This window comes from Salvelinus namaycush, chromosome 14 (assembly GCF_016432855.1).
Source record: "Salvelinus namaycush isolate Seneca chromosome 14, SaNama_1.0, whole genome shotgun sequence".
Classification (NCBI taxonomy): domain Eukaryota; kingdom Metazoa; phylum Chordata; class Actinopteri; order Salmoniformes; family Salmonidae; genus Salvelinus; species Salvelinus namaycush.
The window spans coordinates 233556-254535 of record NC_052320.1 but is presented as its reverse complement, the minus strand read 5'-3'; the positions used below and the strand labels follow the sequence as shown (position 1 = coordinate 254535).

The 20980-nt window shown below is 41.1% G+C and overlaps 1 protein-coding gene across 1 annotated transcript in view; it reads left to right on the top strand.

Annotated features, from left to right (window-relative positions):
• Positions 1-20980, top strand: part of LOC120059535 (plexin-B3-like) — a 43400-nt gene that overhangs the window by 7521 nt on the left and 14899 nt on the right. Inside the window, exons 6-10 of the mRNA XM_039008667.1 lie at positions 9880-10039; positions 11406-11509; positions 13011-13092; positions 20032-20192; positions 20418-20578. Of these exons, the coding sequence (XP_038864595.1) occupies positions 9880-10039; positions 11406-11509; positions 13011-13092; positions 20032-20192; positions 20418-20578 (668 nt within the window). The remainder of the gene's footprint in view (positions 1-9879; positions 10040-11405; positions 11510-13010; positions 13093-20031; positions 20193-20417; positions 20579-20980) is intronic.

Genomic DNA, 20980 nt, shown 5'->3' with positions numbered 1-20980 from the left:
CAGTAGGACAAGGTCATCTGATCTGTTGGTGACAGTAGGACAAGGTCGTCTGATCTGTTGGTGACAGTAGAACAAGGTCATCTGATCTGTTGGTGACAGTAGGACAAGGTCATCTGATCTGTTGGTGACAGTAGGACAAGGTCATCTGGTCTGTTGGTGACAGTAGGACAAGGTCATCTGGTCTGTTGGTGACAGTAGGACAAGGTCATCTGATCTGTTGGTGACAGTAGGACAAGGTCATCTGGTCTGTTGGTGACAGTAGGACAAGGTCATCTGGTCTGTTGGTGACAGTAGGACAAGGTCATCTGGTCTGTTGGTGACAGTAGGACAAGGTCATCTGATCTGTTGGTGACAGTAGGACAAGGTCGTCTGATCTGTTGGTGACAGTAGGACAAGGTCATCTGGTCTGTTGGTGACAGTAGGACAAGGTCATCTGATGTGTTGGTGACAGTAGGACAAGGTCATCTGGGTAGACCTTGATCTGTCGGTGACAGTAGGACAAGGTCATCTGGTCTGTTGGTGACAGTAGGACAAGGTCATCTGATCTGTTGGTGACAGTAGGACAAGGTCATCTGATCTGTTGGTGACAGTAGGACAAGGTCATCTGATCTGTTGGTGACAGTGGACAAGGTCATCTGGGTAGACCTTGATCTGTTAGTGACAGTAGGACAAGGTCGTCTGGTCTGTTGGTGACAGTAGGACAAGGTCATCTGATCTGTTGGTGACAGTAGGACAAGGTCATCTGATCTGTTGGTGACAGTGGACAAGGTCATCTGGGTAGACCTTGATCTGTTAGTGACAGTAGGACAAGGTCATTTGTGGCCTGCTGGAGGTCATTTTGCAGGGCTCTGGCAGTGCACCTCCTTGCACAAAGGCGGAGGTAGCGGTCCTGCTGCTGGGTTGTTGCCCTCCTACGGCCTCCTCCACGTCTCCTGATGTACTGGCCTGTCTCCTGGTAGCGCCTCCATGCTCTGGACACTACGCTGACAGACACAGCAAACCTTTTTGCCACAGCTCGCATTGATGTGCCATCCTGGATGAACTGCACTACCTGAGCCACTTGTGTGGGTTGTAGACTCCGTCTCATGCTACCACTAGAGTGAAAGCACCGCCAGCATTCAAAAGTGACCAAAACATCAGCCAGGAAGCATAGGAACTGAGAAGTGGTCTGTGGTCACCACCTGCAGAACCATTCCTTTATTGGGGGTGTCTTGCTAATTGCCTATAATTTCCACCTTTTGTCTATTCCATTTGCACAACAGCATGTGGGATTTATTGTCAATCAGTGTTGCTTCCTAAGTGGACAGTTTGATTTCACAGAAGTGTGATTGACTTGGAGTTACATTGTGTTGTTTAAGTGTTCCCTTTATTTTTTTGAGCAGTGTATAATCCATCATTCATATGGAATCAAAAGCATTCTTAAAAAATCAACAAAACACGCAAATACTTTTCCTCTGTTGTTCTGATAAACATGCTGGTTTATTAGTGTGTGTAATGTGAGTATGTGGTCTGTTGTTCTGATAAACATGCTGGTTTATTAGTGTGTGTAATGTGAGTATGTGGTCTGTTGTTCTGGTGAACATGCTGGTTTATTAGTGTGTGTAATGTGAGTATGTGGTCTGTTGTTCTGATAAACATGCTGGTTTATTAGTGTGTGTAATGTGAGTATGTGGTCTGTTGTTCTGATAAACATGCTGGTTTATTAGTGTGTGTAATGTGAGTATGTGGTCTGTTGTTCTGATAAACATGCTGGTTTATTAGTGTGTGTAATGTGAGTATGTGGTCTGTTGTTCTGATAAACATGCTGGTTTATTAGTGTGTGTAATGTGAGTATGTGGTCTGTTGTTCTGATAAACATGCTGGTTTATTAGTGTGTGTAATGTGAGTATGTGGTCTGTTGTTCTGATAAACATGCTGGTTTATTAGTGTGTGTAATGTGAGTATGTGGTCTGTTGTTCTGGTAAACATGCTGGTTTATTAGTGTGTGTAATGTGAGTATGTGGTCTGTTGTTCTGGTAAACATGCTGGTTTATTAGTGTGTGTAATGTGAGTATGTGGTCTGTTGTTCTGATAAACATGCTGGTTTATTAGTGTGTGTAATGTGAGTATGTGGTCTGTTGTTCTGGTGAACATGCTGGTTTATTAGTGTGTGTAATGTGAGTATGTGGTCTGTTGTTCTGATAAACATGCTGGTTTATTAGTGTGTGTAATGTGAGTATGTGGTCTGTTGTTCTGATAAACATGCTGGTTTATTAGTGTGTGTAATGTGAGTATGTGGTCTGTTGTTCTGGTAAACATGCTGGTTTATTAGTGTGTGTAATGTGAGTATGTGGTCTGTTGTTCTGGTGAACATGCTGGTTTATTAGTGTGTGTAATGTGAGTATGTGGTCTGTTGTTCTGATAAACATGCTGGTTTATTAGTGTGTGTAATGTGAGTATGTGGTCTGTTGTTCTGATAAACATGCTGGTTTATTAGTGTGTGTAATGTGAGTATGTGGTCTGTTGTTCTGGTAAACATGCTGGTTTATTAGTGTGTGTAATGTGAGTATGTGGTCTGTTGTTCTGATAAACATGCTGGTTTATTAGTGTGTGTAATGTGAGTATGTGGTCTGTTGTTCTGATAAACATGCTGGTTTATTAGTGTGTGTAATGTGAGTATGTGGTCTGTTGTTCTGGTGAACATGCTGGTTTATTAGTGTGTGTAATGTGAGTATGTGGTCTGTTGTTCTGGTGAACATGCTGGTTTATTAGTGTGTGTAATGTGAGTATGTGGTCTGTTGTTCTGGTAAACATGCTGGTTTATTAGTGTGTGTAATGTGAGTATGTGGTCTGTTGTTCTGGTAAACATGCTGGTTTATTAGTGTGTGTAATGTGATTATGTGGTCTGTTGTTCTGGTAAACATGCTGGTTTATTAGTGTGTGTAATGTGAGTATGTGGTCTGTTGTTCTGGTAAACATGCTGGTTTATTAGTGTGTGTAATGTGAGTATGTGGTCTGTTGTTCTGGTAAACATGCTGGTTTATTAGTGTGTGTAATGTGAGTATGTGGTCTGTTGTTCTGGTGAACATGCTGGTTTATTAGTGTGTGTAATGTGAGTATGTGGTCTGTTGTTCTGGTGAACATGCTGGTTTATTAGTGTGTGTAATGTGAGTATGTGGTCTGTTGTTCTGGTGAACATGCTGGTTTATTAGTGTGTGTAATGTGAGTATGTGGTCTGTTGTTCTGGTGAACATGCTGGTTTATTAGTGTGTGTAATGTGAGTATGTGGTCTGTTGTTCTGGTGAACATGCTGGTTTATTAGTGTGTGTAATGTGAGTATGTGGTCTGTTGTTCTGATAAACATGCTGGTTTATTAGTGTGTGTAATGTGAGTATGTGGTCTGTTGTTCTGATAAACATGCTGGTTTATTAGTGTGTGTAATGTGAGTATGTGGTCTGTTGTTCTGATAAACATGCTGGTTTATTAGTGTGTGTAATGTGAGTATGTGGTCTGTTGTTCTGATAAACATGCTGGTTTATTAGTGTGTGTAATGTGAGTATGTGGTCTGTTGTTCTGATAAACATGCTGGTTTATTAGTGTGTGTAATGTGAGTATGTGGTCTGTTGTTCTGATAAACATGCTGGTTTATTAGTGTGTGTAATGTGAGTATGTGGTCTGTTGTTCTGATAAACATGCTGGTTTATTAGTGTGTGTAATGTGAGTATGTGGTCTGTTGTTCTGATAAACATGCTGGTTTATTAGTGTGTGTAATGTGAGTATGTGGTCTGTTGTTCTGATAAACATGCTGGTTTATTAGTGTGTGTAATGTGAGTATGTGGTCTGTTGTTCTGGTAAACATGCTGGTTTATTAGTGTGTGTAATGTGAGTATGTGGTCTGTTGTTCTGATAAACATGCTGGTTTATTAGTGTGTGTAATGTGAGTATGTGGTCTGTTGTTCTGATAAACATGCTGGTTTATTAGTGTGTGTAATGTGAGTATGTGGTCTGTTGTTCTGGTGAACATGCTGGTTTATTAGTGTGTGTAATGTGAGTATGTGGTCTGTTGTTCTGATAAACATGCTGGTTTATTAGTGTGTGTAATGTGAGTATGTGGTCTGTTGTTCTGGTGAACATGCTGGTTTATTAGTGTGTGTAATGTGAGTATGTGGTCTGTTGTTCTGATAAACATGCTGGTTTATTAGTGTGTGTAATGTGAGTATGTGGTCTGTTGTTCTGATAAACATGCTGGTTTATTAGTGTGTGTAATGTGAGTATGTGGTCTGTTGTTCTGATAAACATGCTGGTTTATTAGTGTGTGTAATGTGAGTATGTGGTCTGTTGTTCTGTTGTTTGGGTAGAAAGACTATTTGTGTTTTTGCTGAAAGCGTTATGTTGTGTGAGGAAGGTCTGTATTCGGTCTCTGAGAACACAGCAGAACAGTTTCTCCATGTTACTGGTGACACATATTAGTTATAAGGGTCTCATTTGTCACCTTTAATATATGGGGTTCCAAATACACTACATGACCAAAAGTATGTGGACACCTGCTTGTCCAACATCTCATTCCAAAATCATGGGCATTAATATGGAGTTGGTCCCCCCCTTTGCTGCTATAACAGCCTCCACTTTTCTGGGAAGGCTTTCCACTAGATGTTGGAACATTGCTGCGGGGGACTTGCTTCCACTCAGCCACGAGAGCATTAGTGAGGTCGGGCACTGATGTTGGGCGATTTGGCCTGGCTCACAGTCGGCGTTCAAATTCATCCCAAAGGTGTTCAATGGGGTTGAGGTCAGGGCTCTGTGCAGGCCAGTCAAGTTCTTCCACACAAACCATTTCCTTATGGACCTTGCTTTGTGCACGGGGGCATTGTCATGCTGAAACCAGAAAGGGCCTTCCCCAAACTGTTGCAACAAAGTTGGACGCACAGAATCATCTAGAATGTCATTGTATGCTGTAGTGTTAAGATTTCCCTTCACTGGAACTAAGGGGCCTGAACCATGAAAAACAGCACCAGGCCATTATTCCTCCTCCACCAAACTTTACAGTTGGCACTATGCATTGGGGCAGGTAGTGTTCTCCTGGCATCCACCAAACCCAGATTCGTCCGTCGAACGGTGGTGAAGCGTGATTCATCACTCCAGAGAATGTGCTTCCACTGCTCCAGAGTCCAATGGCGGTGAGCTTTACACCACTCCATCCGACGCTTGGCATTGCGCATTGTGATCTTAGGCTTGTGTGCTGCTGCCTGGCCATGGAAACCCATTCTGACTAATAGTTATGCTGACGTTGCTTCCAGAGGCAGTTTGGAACTCGGTAGTGAGTGTTACAATTGGGACATTGTGACTCGGTGGTCCCGTTCTGTGAGCTTGTGTGGCCTACCACTTTGCGGCTGAGCCATTGTTGCTCCTAGACTTTTCTACTTCACAGTTGACCGGGGCAGCTCTAACATTGCAGAAATTTGTTGAACTAACTTGTTGGAAAGGTGGCGTCCTATGACGGTGCCACGTTGAAAGTCACAGAGCTTTTCAGTAGGGGCCATTCTACTGACAACGTTTGTCTATGGAGATTGCATGGTTGTGTGCCCGATTTTATCCACCTGTCAGCAACGGGTGTGGCTGAAATAGCCGAATCCACTCATTTGAAGGGGTGTCCACATACTTTTGGCAATGTAGTGTGTCAGGGAAGCAGCCCCTCTCCAAAACCAGGTTGAATAGTTTGAATAAGGCGTCCTGCAGCTCAGGAGTATTGTGTTTATTTCATTCCTGATGCTGTCAGGGACACAGGCCTTTCCAGCTTTAAAGGCTTTGTATTTTCTTCCAAAGTTCAGCCTCGGTCATTTGTTAGTCAGTTGGGTTCTGGTTGTTTTTAATTGTGTTTTCTACGGAGCTGAGTTTTTCTTGCATATTGTTTTGGTTTAAAGGTCTTGTGATGGTATTATTCTATAGAGACTTTTAAAAGTGATCTTTCCAAATGTTGTCATTCTGAATGGACTAGGTAGTTCCTCTGTTTTCCCATTTAGACCACCCCACTTCTCCCACAACTGGTTTCCAACAATGGAGTCTTCGATCGCTGTCAGTGTTCTCAAAATGCTTCCGTTTCCTCTCTTTCTCTACTCAATTCAATTCAAAGGGATTTATTGACATGGGAAACATATGTTAACATTGTCAAAGATAGTGAAATAGATAATAAATAAAAGTGAAATAAACAATAAAACATTAACAGTAAATATTACACTCACAAAAGTTCCAAAAGAATAAAGACATTTCAAATGTCATATTATGTCTATACACAGTGTTATAACGATGTGCAAATGGTTAAAGTACAAAAGGGAAATAAATAAACATAAATATGGGTTGTATTTACAATGGTGTTTGTTCTTCACTGGTTGACCTTTTCTTGTGGCAACAGGTCACAAATCTTGCTGCTGTGATGTCACACTGTGTTATATCACCCAGTAGATATGGGACTTTATCAAAATTGGATTTGTTTTTCAATTCTTTGTGGATCTGTGTAATCTGAGTGAAATATGTCTCTCTAATATGGTCATACATTTGGCAGGAGGTTAGGAAGTGCAGCTCAGTTTCCACCTCATTTTGTGGGCAGTGAGCACATAGCCTGTCTTCTCTTGAGAGCCATGTCTGCCTACGGTGGCCTTTCTTAATAGCAAGGCTATGCTCACTGAGTCTGTACATAGTCAAAGCTTTCCTTAAGTTTGGGTCATGTCACGTTCCTGACCTGTTTTCTCTTGTTTTGTATGTGTTTATTGGTCAGGGCGTGAGTTTTGGGTGGGCAGTCTATGTTTTCTGTTTCTATGTTGGTTTTGGGTTGCCTGGTATGGCTCTCAATCAGAGGCAGGTGTTTGACGTTTCCTCTGATTGAGAGTCATATTAAGGTAGGTTGTTCTCACTGTTTGTTTGTGGGTGGTTGTCTCCTGTGTCTGTATGTATGTTCGTGCCACACGGGACTGTAGCGTTGGTTTGTAGTCTGTACCTGTTTCGTGCGTTCTTCGTTTATATGTAAGTTCACATGTTTTAGGTCAGTCTACGTTCGTTTGTTGTTTTGTAATTATCAAGTGTTCTTCGTGTGTTTAGTTTAGTTTTGTAAATAAATCATTATGTCATCCTACCTCGCTGCAAATTGGTCTTCCGATCCCTCTCTCCTCTCCTCGTCCGAGGAGGAGGAAGAACTAGAGTTCCGTTACAGAACCACCCACCAAATTACCAGGATCAAGCAGCGGGGAAAAGGGCAGCGACAGCAACCGCAGAGATCCCAGGATTCATGGACATGGGAGGAGATCCTGGACGGCAAAAGACCCTGGGCTCAGCCAGGGGAATATCGCCGTCCCAAGGCGGAGCTGGAGGCAGCGAAGGCAGAGAGGCGCTGGTATGAGGAGGCAGCGCGGCGACGCGGTTGGGAGCCCGAGAGTCAGACCCAAAAATTTCTTGGGGGGGGGCACACGAGGAGTGTGGCAAAGCCGGGTAGGATACCTGAGCCAACTCCCCGTGCTTACCGTGGAGTGAGAGGGCGTCGTACTGGTCAGACACCGTGTTATACGGTAAAGCGCACGGTGTCCCCAGTACGCGTGCTTAGCCCAGTGCGGGCTATTCCACCTTGCCGCACTGGGAGGGCTAGGTTGGGCATCGAGCCGGATGTCATGAAGCCGGCCCAACGCATCTGGCCACCAGTGCGTCTCCTCGGGCCGGCATACATGGCACCAGCCTTACAGATGGTGTCCCCGGTTCGCCAGCATAGCCCAGTGCGGGCTATTCCACCTCGCCGCACTGGCAGGGCTACGGGCACCATTCAACCTGGTAGGGTTGGGCAGGCTCGGTGCTCAAGAGCACGTGTCCTCCTTCACGGTCCGGTATACCCGGTGCCACCTCCAAGTACCAGTCCACCGGTGGCAGCCCCCCGCACCAGGCTGTCTCTCCGGGTTCTCTCTCCAGCTGCTCCCACCTGTCCAGCGCTGTCAGAGCTTTCCTCCTCTCCAGCGCAGCCAGTGCCTATACCACGCACCAGGCTGTCTCTCCGTCTCCTCCCTACAGGTCTGCCAGTCTGCCCAGAACTGCCCGTCTGTCCTGAGCTGTCAGAGCTGCCCGTCTGTCCCGAGCGGTCAGAGCTGGCTGTCTGCCCAGCGGCGCCTGAACTGCCCGTCTGCCCAACGCCGCATGAACTGCCCGTCTGGACTGAGCCTGCAGAGCCGTCGTCCAGCCAGGACCAGCCAGAGCCGTCCAGCCAGGACCAGCCAGAGCCGTCCAGCCAGGACCAGCCAGAGCCGTCCAGCCAGGACCAGCCAGAGCCGTCCAGCCAGGACCAGCCAGAGCCGTCCAGCCAGGACCAGCCAGAGCCGTCCAGCCAGGACCAGCCAGAGCCGTCCAGCCAGGACCTGCCAGAGCCGTCCAGCCAGGACCTGCCAGAGCCGTCCAGCCAGGACCTGCCAGAGCCGTCCAGCCAGGACCTGCCAGAGCCGTCCAGCCAGGACCTGCCAGAGTCCCTCAGCCCGGAGCTGCCGTCCCTCAGCCCGGAGCTGCCGTCCCTCAGCCCGGAGCTGCCCCTTATCCCGGTGCTGCCCCTTATCCCGGTGCTGGCCCTTATCCCGGTGCTGCCCCTTCATTTAGGTGGGTTTAGTTGGAGGGTGGTCATTGGGAGGGGGATACAGAAGCGGGGAGTGACTATGGTGGTGTGGGGACAGCGTCCGGAGCCTGAGCCACCACCGTGGTCAGATGCCCACCCAGACCCTCCCCTAGACTTTGTGCTGGTGCGCCCGGCGTTCGCACCTTAAGGGGGGGGTTATGTCACGTTCCTGACCTGTTTTCTCTTGTTTTGTATGTGTTTATTGGTCAGGGCGTGAGTTTTGGGTGGGCAGTCTATGTTTTCTGTTTCTATGTTGGTTTTGGGTTGCCTGGTATGGCTCTCAATCAGAGGCAGGTGTTTGACGTTTCCTCTGATTGAGAGTCATATTAAGGTAGGTTGTTCTCACTGTTTGTTTGTGGGTGGTTGTCTCCTGTGTCTGTATGTATGTTCGTGCCACACGGGACTGTAGCGTTGGTTTGTAGTCTGTACCTGTTTCGTGCGTTCTTCGTTTATATGTAAGTTCACATGTTTTAGGTCAGTCTACGTTCGTTTGTTGTTTTGTAATTATCAAGTGTTCTTCGTGTGTTTAGTTTCGTTTTGTAAATAAATCATTATGTCATCCTACCTCGCTGCAAATTGGTCTTCCGATCCCTCTCTCCTCTCCTCGTCCGAGGAGGAGGAAGAACTAGAGTTCCGTTACAGGTCAGTCACGGTGGTCAGGTATTCTGCCACTGTGTACTCTCTGTTTAGGGCCAAATAGCATTCTAGTTTGCTCTGTTTTTTTGTAAATTCTTTCCAATGTGTCAAGTAATTATATTTTTGTACGAGTCTGCTGTTAATGATAATGCAGAGGATTTCCCCAAGGTTGCTGTTGACACATATCCCACGGTAGTTATTGGGGTCAAATTTGTCTCCAATTTTGTGTATTGGGGTGATCAGTTCTTTGTTCCAAATATTGGGGAAGATGCCAGAGCTGAGGATGACGTTAAAGAGTTTAAGTATAGCCAATTGGAATTTGTGGTCTGTGTAGTTTATCATTTCATTGAGGATACCATCATCACCACAGGCCTCTCTCTCTCTCTTTCTCTTTCCTCTCTCCACTCTTCCCCTCTTTCTTCTCTCTCTCCTCTTCCACTCTCTTTCCTCTCTCCCCTCTCTCTCTTTCCTCTCTCTCTACTCTCCCTCTTCTCTACTCTCTCTCTCTACTCTTCCTCACTTCTTCCAACTCTTTACTACCCTGCTGTATGATATCAAGATTCTGAGCCTACCTTAGTTTCCTTGGTTTGTGTGTTGACATCGTCCCCCCCCCTCTCTCCTCTGGTCAGACTCTGACGGTGATGGTGAAGAGTGGTGTGGAGGTGCAGCCGTGTCCGGTCAAGGTGTTGGACACCGACACCATCACACAGGTCAAAGACAAGATCCTAGACCAGATCTATAAAGGAGCTCCCTTCTCACAGAGACCTGCTGCAGACTCACTAGACCTGGGTAAGGAATAGAGGCCTGGGTAAGGAATAGAGGCCTGGGTAAGGAACAGAGACCTGCTGCAGACTCACTAGACCTGGGTAAGGAATATAGACCTGCTGCAGACTCACTAGACCTGGGTAAGGAACAGAGACCTGGGTAAGGAACAGAGACCTGGGTAAGGAACAGAGACCTGGGTAAGGAACAGAGACCTGGGTAAGGAATAGAGGCCTGGGTAAGGAATAGAGGCCTGGGAAAGGAACAGAGACCTGCTGCAGACTCACTAGACCTGGGTAAGGAATATAGACCTGCTGCAGACACACTAGACCTGAGTAAGGAACAGAGACCTGGGTAAGGAACAGAGACCTGGGTAAGGAACAGAGACCTGGGTAAGGAACAGAGACCTGGGTAAGGAACAGAGACCTGGGTAAGGAACAGAGACCTGGGTAAGGAACAGAGACCTGGGTAAGGAACAGAGAATACTTATATTTTGCTCATGTTGACTCAATGAATAAAATAGCCAAACTTAGAAAATCTCTTTTTGACCCTCTACTAATGAATGTGATGTTTGAACACATAACACACCAGTGCAGTGGTTTCCAGAACCACTGTAAGGAATAATGAACCCATTTTATTTGTAAATCACCTTTCGTTCAACGTTTTGCAGCCCAAAGTGCAAACAGATATTTATTTGAAACCACACTCAGGTAATGAGTACATTTACCTGAGACCTGACATGTGTTAGCTAACACAGTCTTGTATCATTCAGACGACATGGGTTCAACCCAGTCTTGTACCATTCAGACAACATGGGTTCAACCCAGTCTTGTAGCATTCAGACAACATGGGTTCAACCCAGTCTTGTAGCATTCAGACAACATGGGTTCAACCCAGTCTTGTACCATTCAGACAACATGGGTTCAACCCAGTCTTGTACCATGCAGACAACATGGGTTCAACCCAGTCTTGTAGCATTCAGACAACATGGGTTCAACCCAGTCTTGTAGCATTCAGACAACATGGGTTCAACCCAGTCTTGTAGCATTCAGACAACATGGGTTCAACCCAGTCTTGTACCATGCAGACAACCTGGGTTCAACCCAGTCTTGAAGCATTCAGACAACATTGGTTCAACCCAGTCTTGTACCATTCAGACAACATGGGTTCAACCCAGACTTGTACCATGCAGACAACCTGGGTTCAACCCAGTCTTGAAGCATTCAGACAACATTGGTTCAACCCAGTCTTGTAGCATTCAGACAACATGGGTTCAACCCAGTCTTGTACCATGCAGACAACCTGGGTTCAACCCAGTCTTGTAGCATTCAGACAACATTGGTTCAACCCAGTCTTGTAGCATTAAGACTATATATATGATTTGTCTCGTCAGAATGGCGATCGGGACAGGCGGGTCACCTGACACTGTCAGACGATGACGTCACAGCGATCGTCCAGGGGCGCTGGAAGAAACTCAACACTCTGCAGCACTACAAGGTACCACACACACACACACACACACACACACACACACACACACACACACACACACACACACACACACACACACACACACACACACATCCACTACACACAGATACCACTATACAACCACCACTACACACAGAGATCAGAGTATGGTTCAGCAGGAGTGTAGAGTGGTGTTCATTAGGAGTGCAGAGTGGTGTTCATTAGGAGTGCAGAGTGGTGTTCAGTAGGAGTGCAGAGTGGTGTTCAGTAGGAGTGCGGAGTGGTGTTCAGTAGGAGTGCGGAGTGGTGTTCAGTAGAGGTGCGGAGTGGCGTTCAGTAGGAGTGCGGAGTGGCGTTCAGTAGGAGTGCGGAGTGGCGTTCAGTAGGAGTGCGGAGTGGCGTTCAGTAGGAGTGCGGAGTGGCGTTTAGTAGGAGTGCGGAGTGGCGTTCAGTAGGAGTGCGGAGTGGCGTTCAGTAGGAGTGCGGAGTGGCGTTCAGTAGGAGTGCGGAGTGGCGTTCAGTAGGAGTGCGGAGTGGCGTTCAGTAGGAGTGCGGAGTGGCGTTCAGTAGGAGTGCAGAGTGGCGTTCAGTAGGAGTGCAGAGTGGCGTTCAGTAGGAGTGCAGAGTGGCGTTCAGTAGGAGTGCGGAGTGGCGTTCAGTAGGAGTGCGGAGTGGCGTTCAGTAGGAGTGCGGAGTGGCGTTCAGTAGGAGTGCGGAGTGGCGTTCAGTAGGAGTGCGGAGTGGCGTTCAGTAGGAGTGCGGAGTGGCGTTCAGTAGGAGTGCGGAGTGGCGTTCAGTAGGAGTGCGGAGTGGCGTTCAGTAGGAGTGCGGAGTGGCGTTCAGTAGGAGTGCGGAGTGGCGTTCAGTAGGAGTGCGGAGTGGCGTTCAGTAGGGGTGCGGAGTGGCGTTCAGTAGGAGTGCGGAGTGGCGTTCAGTAGGAGTGCGGAGTGGCGTTCAGTAGGAGTGCGGAGTGGCGTTCAGTAGGAAGTGCGGAGTGGCGTTCAGTAGGAGTGCAGAGTGGCGTTCAGTAGGAGTGCAGAGTGGCGTTCAGTAGGAGTGCAGAGTGGCGTTCAGTAGAGGTGCAGAGTGGCGTTCAGTAGGAGTGCAGAGTGGCGTTCAGTAGGAGTGCAGAGTGGCGTTCAGTAGGTGTGCAGCGTGGCGTTCAGTAGGAGTGCAGAGTGGCGTTCAGTAGGTGTGCAGAGTGGCGTTCAGTAGGAGTGCAGAGTGGCGTTCAGTAGGTGTGCAGCGTGGCGTTCAGTAGGAGTGCAGAGTGGCGTTCAGTAGGTGTGCAGAGTGGCGTTCAGTAGGTGTGCAGCGTGGCGTTCAGTAGGAGTGCAGAGTGGCGTTCAGTAGGTGTGCAGCGTGGCGTTCAGTAGGAGTGCAGAGTGGCGTTCAGTAGGCACAAAACAGGAAACGACTGGAAGGTGTAGAGCCTGTCTTGTCCAATCAGAAACACTAACCGTTGTGCTGATGTGCCCCACTGAACACGGCTTGGATGTTGATAGCTGTTGGTGTTTTCTCTCCTCAGGTGCCAGACGGAGCTACAGTGGCTCTGATCCCCAGATCAGCTGCTGTCATGGGGATACCCCAGGTCTACCAGACTGGAGAGAGTAAATACTGTTATACTATAGAACCTGTTATACTACTATATAGCCTGTTATACTACTATAGAACCTGTTATACTACTATAGAACCTGTTATACTACTATATAACCTGTTATACTACTATAGAACCTGTTATACTACTATAGAACCTGTTATACTACTATATAACCCGTTATACTACTATATAACCTGGTATACTACTATAGAACCTGTTATACTACTATATAGCCTGTTATACTACTATAGAACCTGTTATACTACTATAGAACCTGTTATACTACTATATAACCTGTTATACTACTATAGAACCTGTTATACTACTATAGAACCTGTTATACTAATATATAGCCTGTTATACTACTATATAGCCTGTTATACTACTATAGAACCTGTTATACTACTATATAACCCGTTATACTACTATATAACCTGTTATACTACTATAAAACCCGTTATACTACTATATAGCCTGTTATACTACTATAGAACCTGTTATACTACTATATAGCCTGTTATACTACTATATAGCCTGTTATACTACTATATAACCTGTTATACTACTATATAACTTGTTATACTACTATAGAGCCTGTTATACTACTATATAGCCTGTTATACTACTATATAACCTGTTATACTACTATATAACTTGTTATACTACTATAGAGCCTGTTATACTACTATATAGCCTGTTATACTACTATATAACCTGTTATACTACTATATAACCTGTAATACTACTATAGAGCCTGTTATACTACTATAGAGCCTGTTATACTTCTATATAACATGTTATACTACTATATAACCTGTTATACTTCTATATAACCTGTTATACTACTATAGAACAGGGTATACTACTATATAACCTGGTATACTACTATAGAGCCTGTTATACTACTATAGAGCCTGTTATACTACTATATATAGCCTGTTATACTACTATATAACCTGTTATACTACTATATAACTTGTTATACTACTATAGAACCTGTTATACTACTATATAACCTGTTATACTACTATAGAACCTGTTATACTACTATAGAACCTGTTATACTACTATAGAACATGGTATACTACTATATAACCTGTTATACTACTATATAACCTGGTATACTACTATAGAACATGGTATACTACTATATAACCTGTTATACTACTATATAACCTGTTATACTACTATAGAACCTGTTTAATACTACTATAGAGCCTGTTATACTTCTATATAACCTGTTATACTACTATATAGCCTGTTATACTACTATATAACCTGTTATACTACTATATAGCCTGTTATACTACTATAGAACCTGTTATACTACTATTTAACCTGTTATACTACTATATAACCTGTTATACTACTATATAGCCTGTTATACTACTATAGAACCTGTTATACTACTATAGAACATGTTATACTACTATAGAACCTGTTATACTACTATATAACCTGTTATACTACTATAGAACCTGTTATACTACTATATAGCCTGTTATACTACTATATAACCTGTTATACTACTATATAGCCTGTTATACTACTATAGAGCCTGTTATACTACTATATAACCTGTTATACTACTATATAACCTGTTATACTACTATATAGCCTGTTATACTACTATATAGCCTGTTATACTACTATAGAACCTGTTATACTACTATAGAACCTGTTATACTACTATAGAACCTGTTATACTACTATAGAACCTGTTATACTACTATATAACCTGTTATACTACTATATAACCTGTTATACTACTATATAACTTGTTATACTACTATAGAGCCTGTTATACTACTATATAGCCTGTTATACTACTATATAACCTGTTATACTACTATATAACTTGTTATACTACTATAGAGCCTGTTATACTACTATATAGCCTGTTATACTACTATATAACCTGTTATACTACTATATAACCTGTAATACTACTATAGAGCCTGTTATACTACTATAGAGCCTGTTATACTTCTATATAACATGTTATACTACTATATAACCTGTTATACTTCTATATAACCTGTTATACTACTATAGAACAGGGTATACTACTATATAACCTGGTATACTACTATAGAGCCTGTTATACTACTATAGAGCCTGTTATACTACTATATATAGCCTGTTATACTACTATATAACCTGTTATACTACTATATAACTTGTTATACTACTATAGAACCTGTTATACTACTATATAACCTGTTATACTACTATAGAACCTGTTATACTACTATAGAACCTGTTATACTACTATAGAACCTGTTATACTACTATAGAACATGGTATACTACTATATAACCTGTTATACTACTATATAACCTGGTATACTACTATAGAACATGGTATACTACTATATAACCTGTTATACTACTATATAACCTGTTATACTACTATATAACCTGTTATACTACTATATAGCCTGTTATACTACTATATAACCTGTTATACTACTATATAACTTGTTATACTACTATAGAGCCTGTTATACTACTATATAGCCTGTTATACTACTATATAACCTGTTATACTACTATAGAACATGTTATACTACTGTAGAACCTGTTATACTACTATATAACCTGTTATACTACTATAGAACCTGTTATACTACTATATAGCCTGTTATACTACTATATAGCCTGTTATACTACTATAGAACCTGTTATACTACTATAGAACCTGTTATACTACTATAGAACCTGTTATACTACTATAGAACCTGTTATACTACTATAGAACCTGTTATACTACTATATAGCCTGTTATACTACTATATAGCCTGTTATACTACTATATAGCCTGTTATACTACTATATAGCCTGTTATACTACTATAGAACCTGTTATACTACTATAGAACCTGTTATACTACTATAGAACCTGTTATACTACTATAGAACCTGTTATACTACTATAGAACCTGTTATACTACTATATAGCCTGTTATACTACTATATAACCTGTTATACTACTATATAGCCTGTTATACTACTATATAGCCTGTTATACTACTATAGAACCTGTTATACTACTATAGAACCTGTTATACTACTATAGAACCTGTTATACTACTATAGAACCTGTTATACTACTATAGAACCTGTTATACTACTATATAGCCTGTTATACTTCTATATAACCTGTTATACTACTATATAACCTGTTATACTACTATATAGCCTGTTATACTACTATATAGCCTGTTATACTACTATAGAACCTGTTATACTACTATAGAACCTGTTATACTACTATAGAACCTGTTATACTACTATAGAACCTGTTATACTACTATAGAACCTGTTATACTACTATATAGCCTGTTATACTTCTATATAACCTGTTATACTACTATATAACCTGTTATACTACTATATAACCTGTTATACTACTATAGAGCCTGTTATACTACTATATAACCTGTTATACTACTATATAACCTGTTATACTACTATAGAACCTGTTATACTACTATATAACCTGTTATACTACTATAGAGCCTGTTATACTACTATAGAACATGTTATACTACTATAGAACCTGTTATACTACTATATAGCCTGTTATACTACTATATAACTTGTTATACTACTATAGAGCCTGTTATACTACTATATAACCTATTATACTACTATATAACCTGTTATACTACTATAGAGCCTGTTATACTACTATAGAACCTGTTATACTACTATATAGCCTGTTATACTACTATATAGCCTGTTATACTACTATATAACCTGTTATACTACTATATAGCCTGTTATACTACTATATAACTTGTTATACTACTATAGAGCCTGTTATACTACTATATAGCCTGTTATACTTCTATATAACTTGTTATACTACTATAGAACCTGTTATACTACTATATAACCTGTTATATTACTATAGAACCTGTTATACTACTATATAACCTGTTATACTACTATATAACCTGTTATACTACTATATAACCTGGTATACTACTATAGAACATGGTATACTACTATATAACCTGTTATACTACTATATAACCTGTTATACTACTATATAACCTGTTATACTACTATATAACCTGTTATACTACTATATAACCTGTTATACTACTATATAACCTGTTATACTACTATATAACCTGGTATACTACTATATAACCTGGTATACTACTATAGAACATGTTATACTACTATATAGCCTGTTATACTACTATATAACCTGTTATACTACTATATAACCTGTTATACTACTATATAACCTGTTATACTACTATAGAACCTGTTATACTACTATATAACCTGTTATACTACTATATAACCTGTTATACTACTATAGAACCTGTTGTACTACTATATAACCTGTTATTCTACTATAGAACCTGTTATACTACTATATAACCTGGTATACTACTATAGAACAGGGTATACTACTATATAACCTGGTATACTACTATAGAACCTGTTATACTACTATAGAACCTGTTATACTACTATAGAACCTGTTATACTACTATAGAACCTGTTATACTACTATAGAACCTGTTATACTACTATAGAACCTGTTATACTACTATAGAACATGTTATACTACTATATAACCTGTTATACTACTATAGAGTCTGTTATACTACTATATAACCTGTTATACTACTATATAACCTGTTATACTACTATATAGCCTGTTATATTACTATAGAACCTGTTATACTACTATATAACCCGTTGTACTACTATAGAACCTGTTATACTACTGTATAACCTGTTATACTACTATAGAACCTGTTATACTACTATATAACCTGTTATACTACTATAGAACCTGTTATACTACTATATAACCTGTTATACTACTATATAACCTGTTATACTACTATAGAACCTGTTATACTACTATATAGCCTGTTATACTACTATATAACCTGTTTAATACTACTATAGAGCCTGTTATACTTCTATATAACCTGGTATACTACTATAGAGCCTGTTATACTACTATATAACCTGGTATACTACTATAGAACCTGTTATACTACTATATTGCCTGTTATACTACTATATAACCTGTTATACTACTATAGAACCTGTTATACTACTATATAACCTGTTATACTACTATAGAACCTGTTATACTACTATATAACCTGTAATACTACTATAGAACCTGTTATACTACTATATAGCCTGTTATACTACTATATAGCCTGTTATACTACTATAGAACCTGTTATACTACTATAGAACCTGTTATACTACTATAGAACCTGTTATACTACTATATAACCTGTTATACTACTATAGAACCTGTTATACTACTATATAGCCTGTTATACTACTATATAACCTGTTATACTACTATAGAACCTGTTATACTACTATATAACCTGGTATACTACTATATAACCTGTTATACTACTATATAGCCTGTTTAATACTATATAGCCTGTTATACTACTATATAACCTGTTTAATACTATATAGCCTGTTATACTACTATATAACCTGTTATACTACTATATAACCTGTTATACTACTATAGAACCTGTTATACTACTATAGAACCTGGTATACTACTATAGAACCTGGTATACTACTATAGAACCTGGTATACTACTATATAACCTGTTATACTACTATATAGCCTGTTTAATACTATATAGCCTGTTATACTACTATATAACCTGTTATACTACTATATAGCCTGTTATACTACTATATAACCTGTTATACTACTATATAGCCTGTTATACTACTATATAGCCTGTTATACTACTATATAGCCTGTTATACTACTATAGAACCTGTTATACTACTATAGAACCTGTTATACTACTATAGAACCTGTTATACTACTATAGAACCTGTTATACTACTATAGAACCTGTTATACTACTATATAGCCTGTTATACTACTATATAACCTGTTATACTACTATAGAACCTGTTATACTACTATATAACCTGGTATACTACTATATAACCTGTTATACTACTATATAGCCTGTTTAATACTATATAGCCTGTTATACTACTATATAACCTGTTTAATACTATATAGCCTGTTATACTACTATATAACCTGTTATACTACTATATAACCTGTTATACTACTATAGAACCTGTTATACTACTATAGAACCTGGTATACTACTATAGAACCTGGTATACTACTATAGAACCTGGTATACTACTATATAACCTGTTTAATACTATATAGCCTGTTATACTACTATATAACCTGTTATACTACTATATAACCTGTTATACTACTATAGAACCTGTTATACTACTATAGAACCTGTTATACTACTATATAACCTGTTATACTACTATATAACCTGTTATACTACTATAGAACCTGTTATACTACTATATAGCCTGTTATACTACTATATAGCCTGTTATACTACTATAGAACCTGGTATACTACTATAGCGCCTGTTGAACTACTATAGAGCCTGTTATACTACTATATAACCTGTTATACTACTATTTAGCCTGTTTAATACTATATAGCCTGTTATACTAATATATAACCTGTTATACTACTATAGAGCCTGTTATACTACTATAGAACCTGTTATACTACTATATAGCCTGTTTAATACTATATAGCATGTTTAATACTATGTAGCCTGATTAATACTATATAGCCTGTTTAATACTATATAGCCTGTTATACTACTATGTGGCCTGATTAATACTATATAGCCTGATTAATACTATATAGCCTGTTTAATACTATGTAAGTACTGAATTTATTTTTGAGCTGTTTCCAAAATGTCACCCTATACGTATATCAAAGAGATGTACTACTATAGTATAAGGAATATGTTTCCCCCTGTCCAGAATGGCACCCTATTTCCCTTGGTAGGACACTAGTTTTAGGGAATACATTGCCATTTCAGTTTAAGTGTGACCTGGAAGTGTGTCCCTCTGTGCGCTCCGTAGAGATCCCCATGTTGGAGGGGGAGGAGGGGCTGAGGCTGTGGCACCTGGTGAAGTCCAGCGAGGAACCAGAGATCCCCAAACACAGGAAGAGCAGCATGAGAGAGAGGGAGAGAGCCAAGGCCATACCAGAGATCTACCTGACACGTCTACTATCTATGAAGGTACCTACACAGACGCAAGCGCACACACACACACACACACACACACACACACACACACACACACACACACACACACACACACACACACACACACACACACAGAGGGAACAGACCAAGACCAGAGTTACATACTGTTGTAATGTAGATGCAGGTGTATATTACATCTAGCAGGTACAGTATATATACCTAGCTGTGTGTCTAGAGGATGTTGTCTCTCCTCTCTAGGGGACGCTGCAGAAGTTTGTAGACGATGTGTTCGTAGCCATTCTCAACACCAAGCGCCCTCCTCCCATCGCTGTTCGCTTCTTCTTTGACTTCCTGGATGACATGGCGGAGAAACACGGCATCGACGACCCCGAGACCGTACACATCTGGAAGACGAACAGGTCAGTTCTGATTTGATGTTTGTTGTTCTTCAAGAGGACCAGCAGGTCAGTCAGTCACTGGGTCCTGGTTTGTCTTTCTGTAAAGTTTACGGTGCCTTGCAAAAGTATTCATCCCCCTTGGCGTTTTTTCCTATTTTGTTGCATTACAACCTGTAATTTAAATGGATTTTTATTTGGATTTTATGTAATGGACAAACACAAAATAGTCCAAATTGGTGAAGTGAAATGAAAAAAATCACTTGTTTCAAAAAATGCAAAAAAATAAAAAAACTGAAAAGTGGTGCGTGCATATGGATTCACCCCCTTTGCTATGAAGCCCCTAAATAAGATCTGGTGCAACCAATTACCTTCAGAAGTCACATAATTAGTTAAATAAAGTCCACCTGTGTGTCACATGATCTG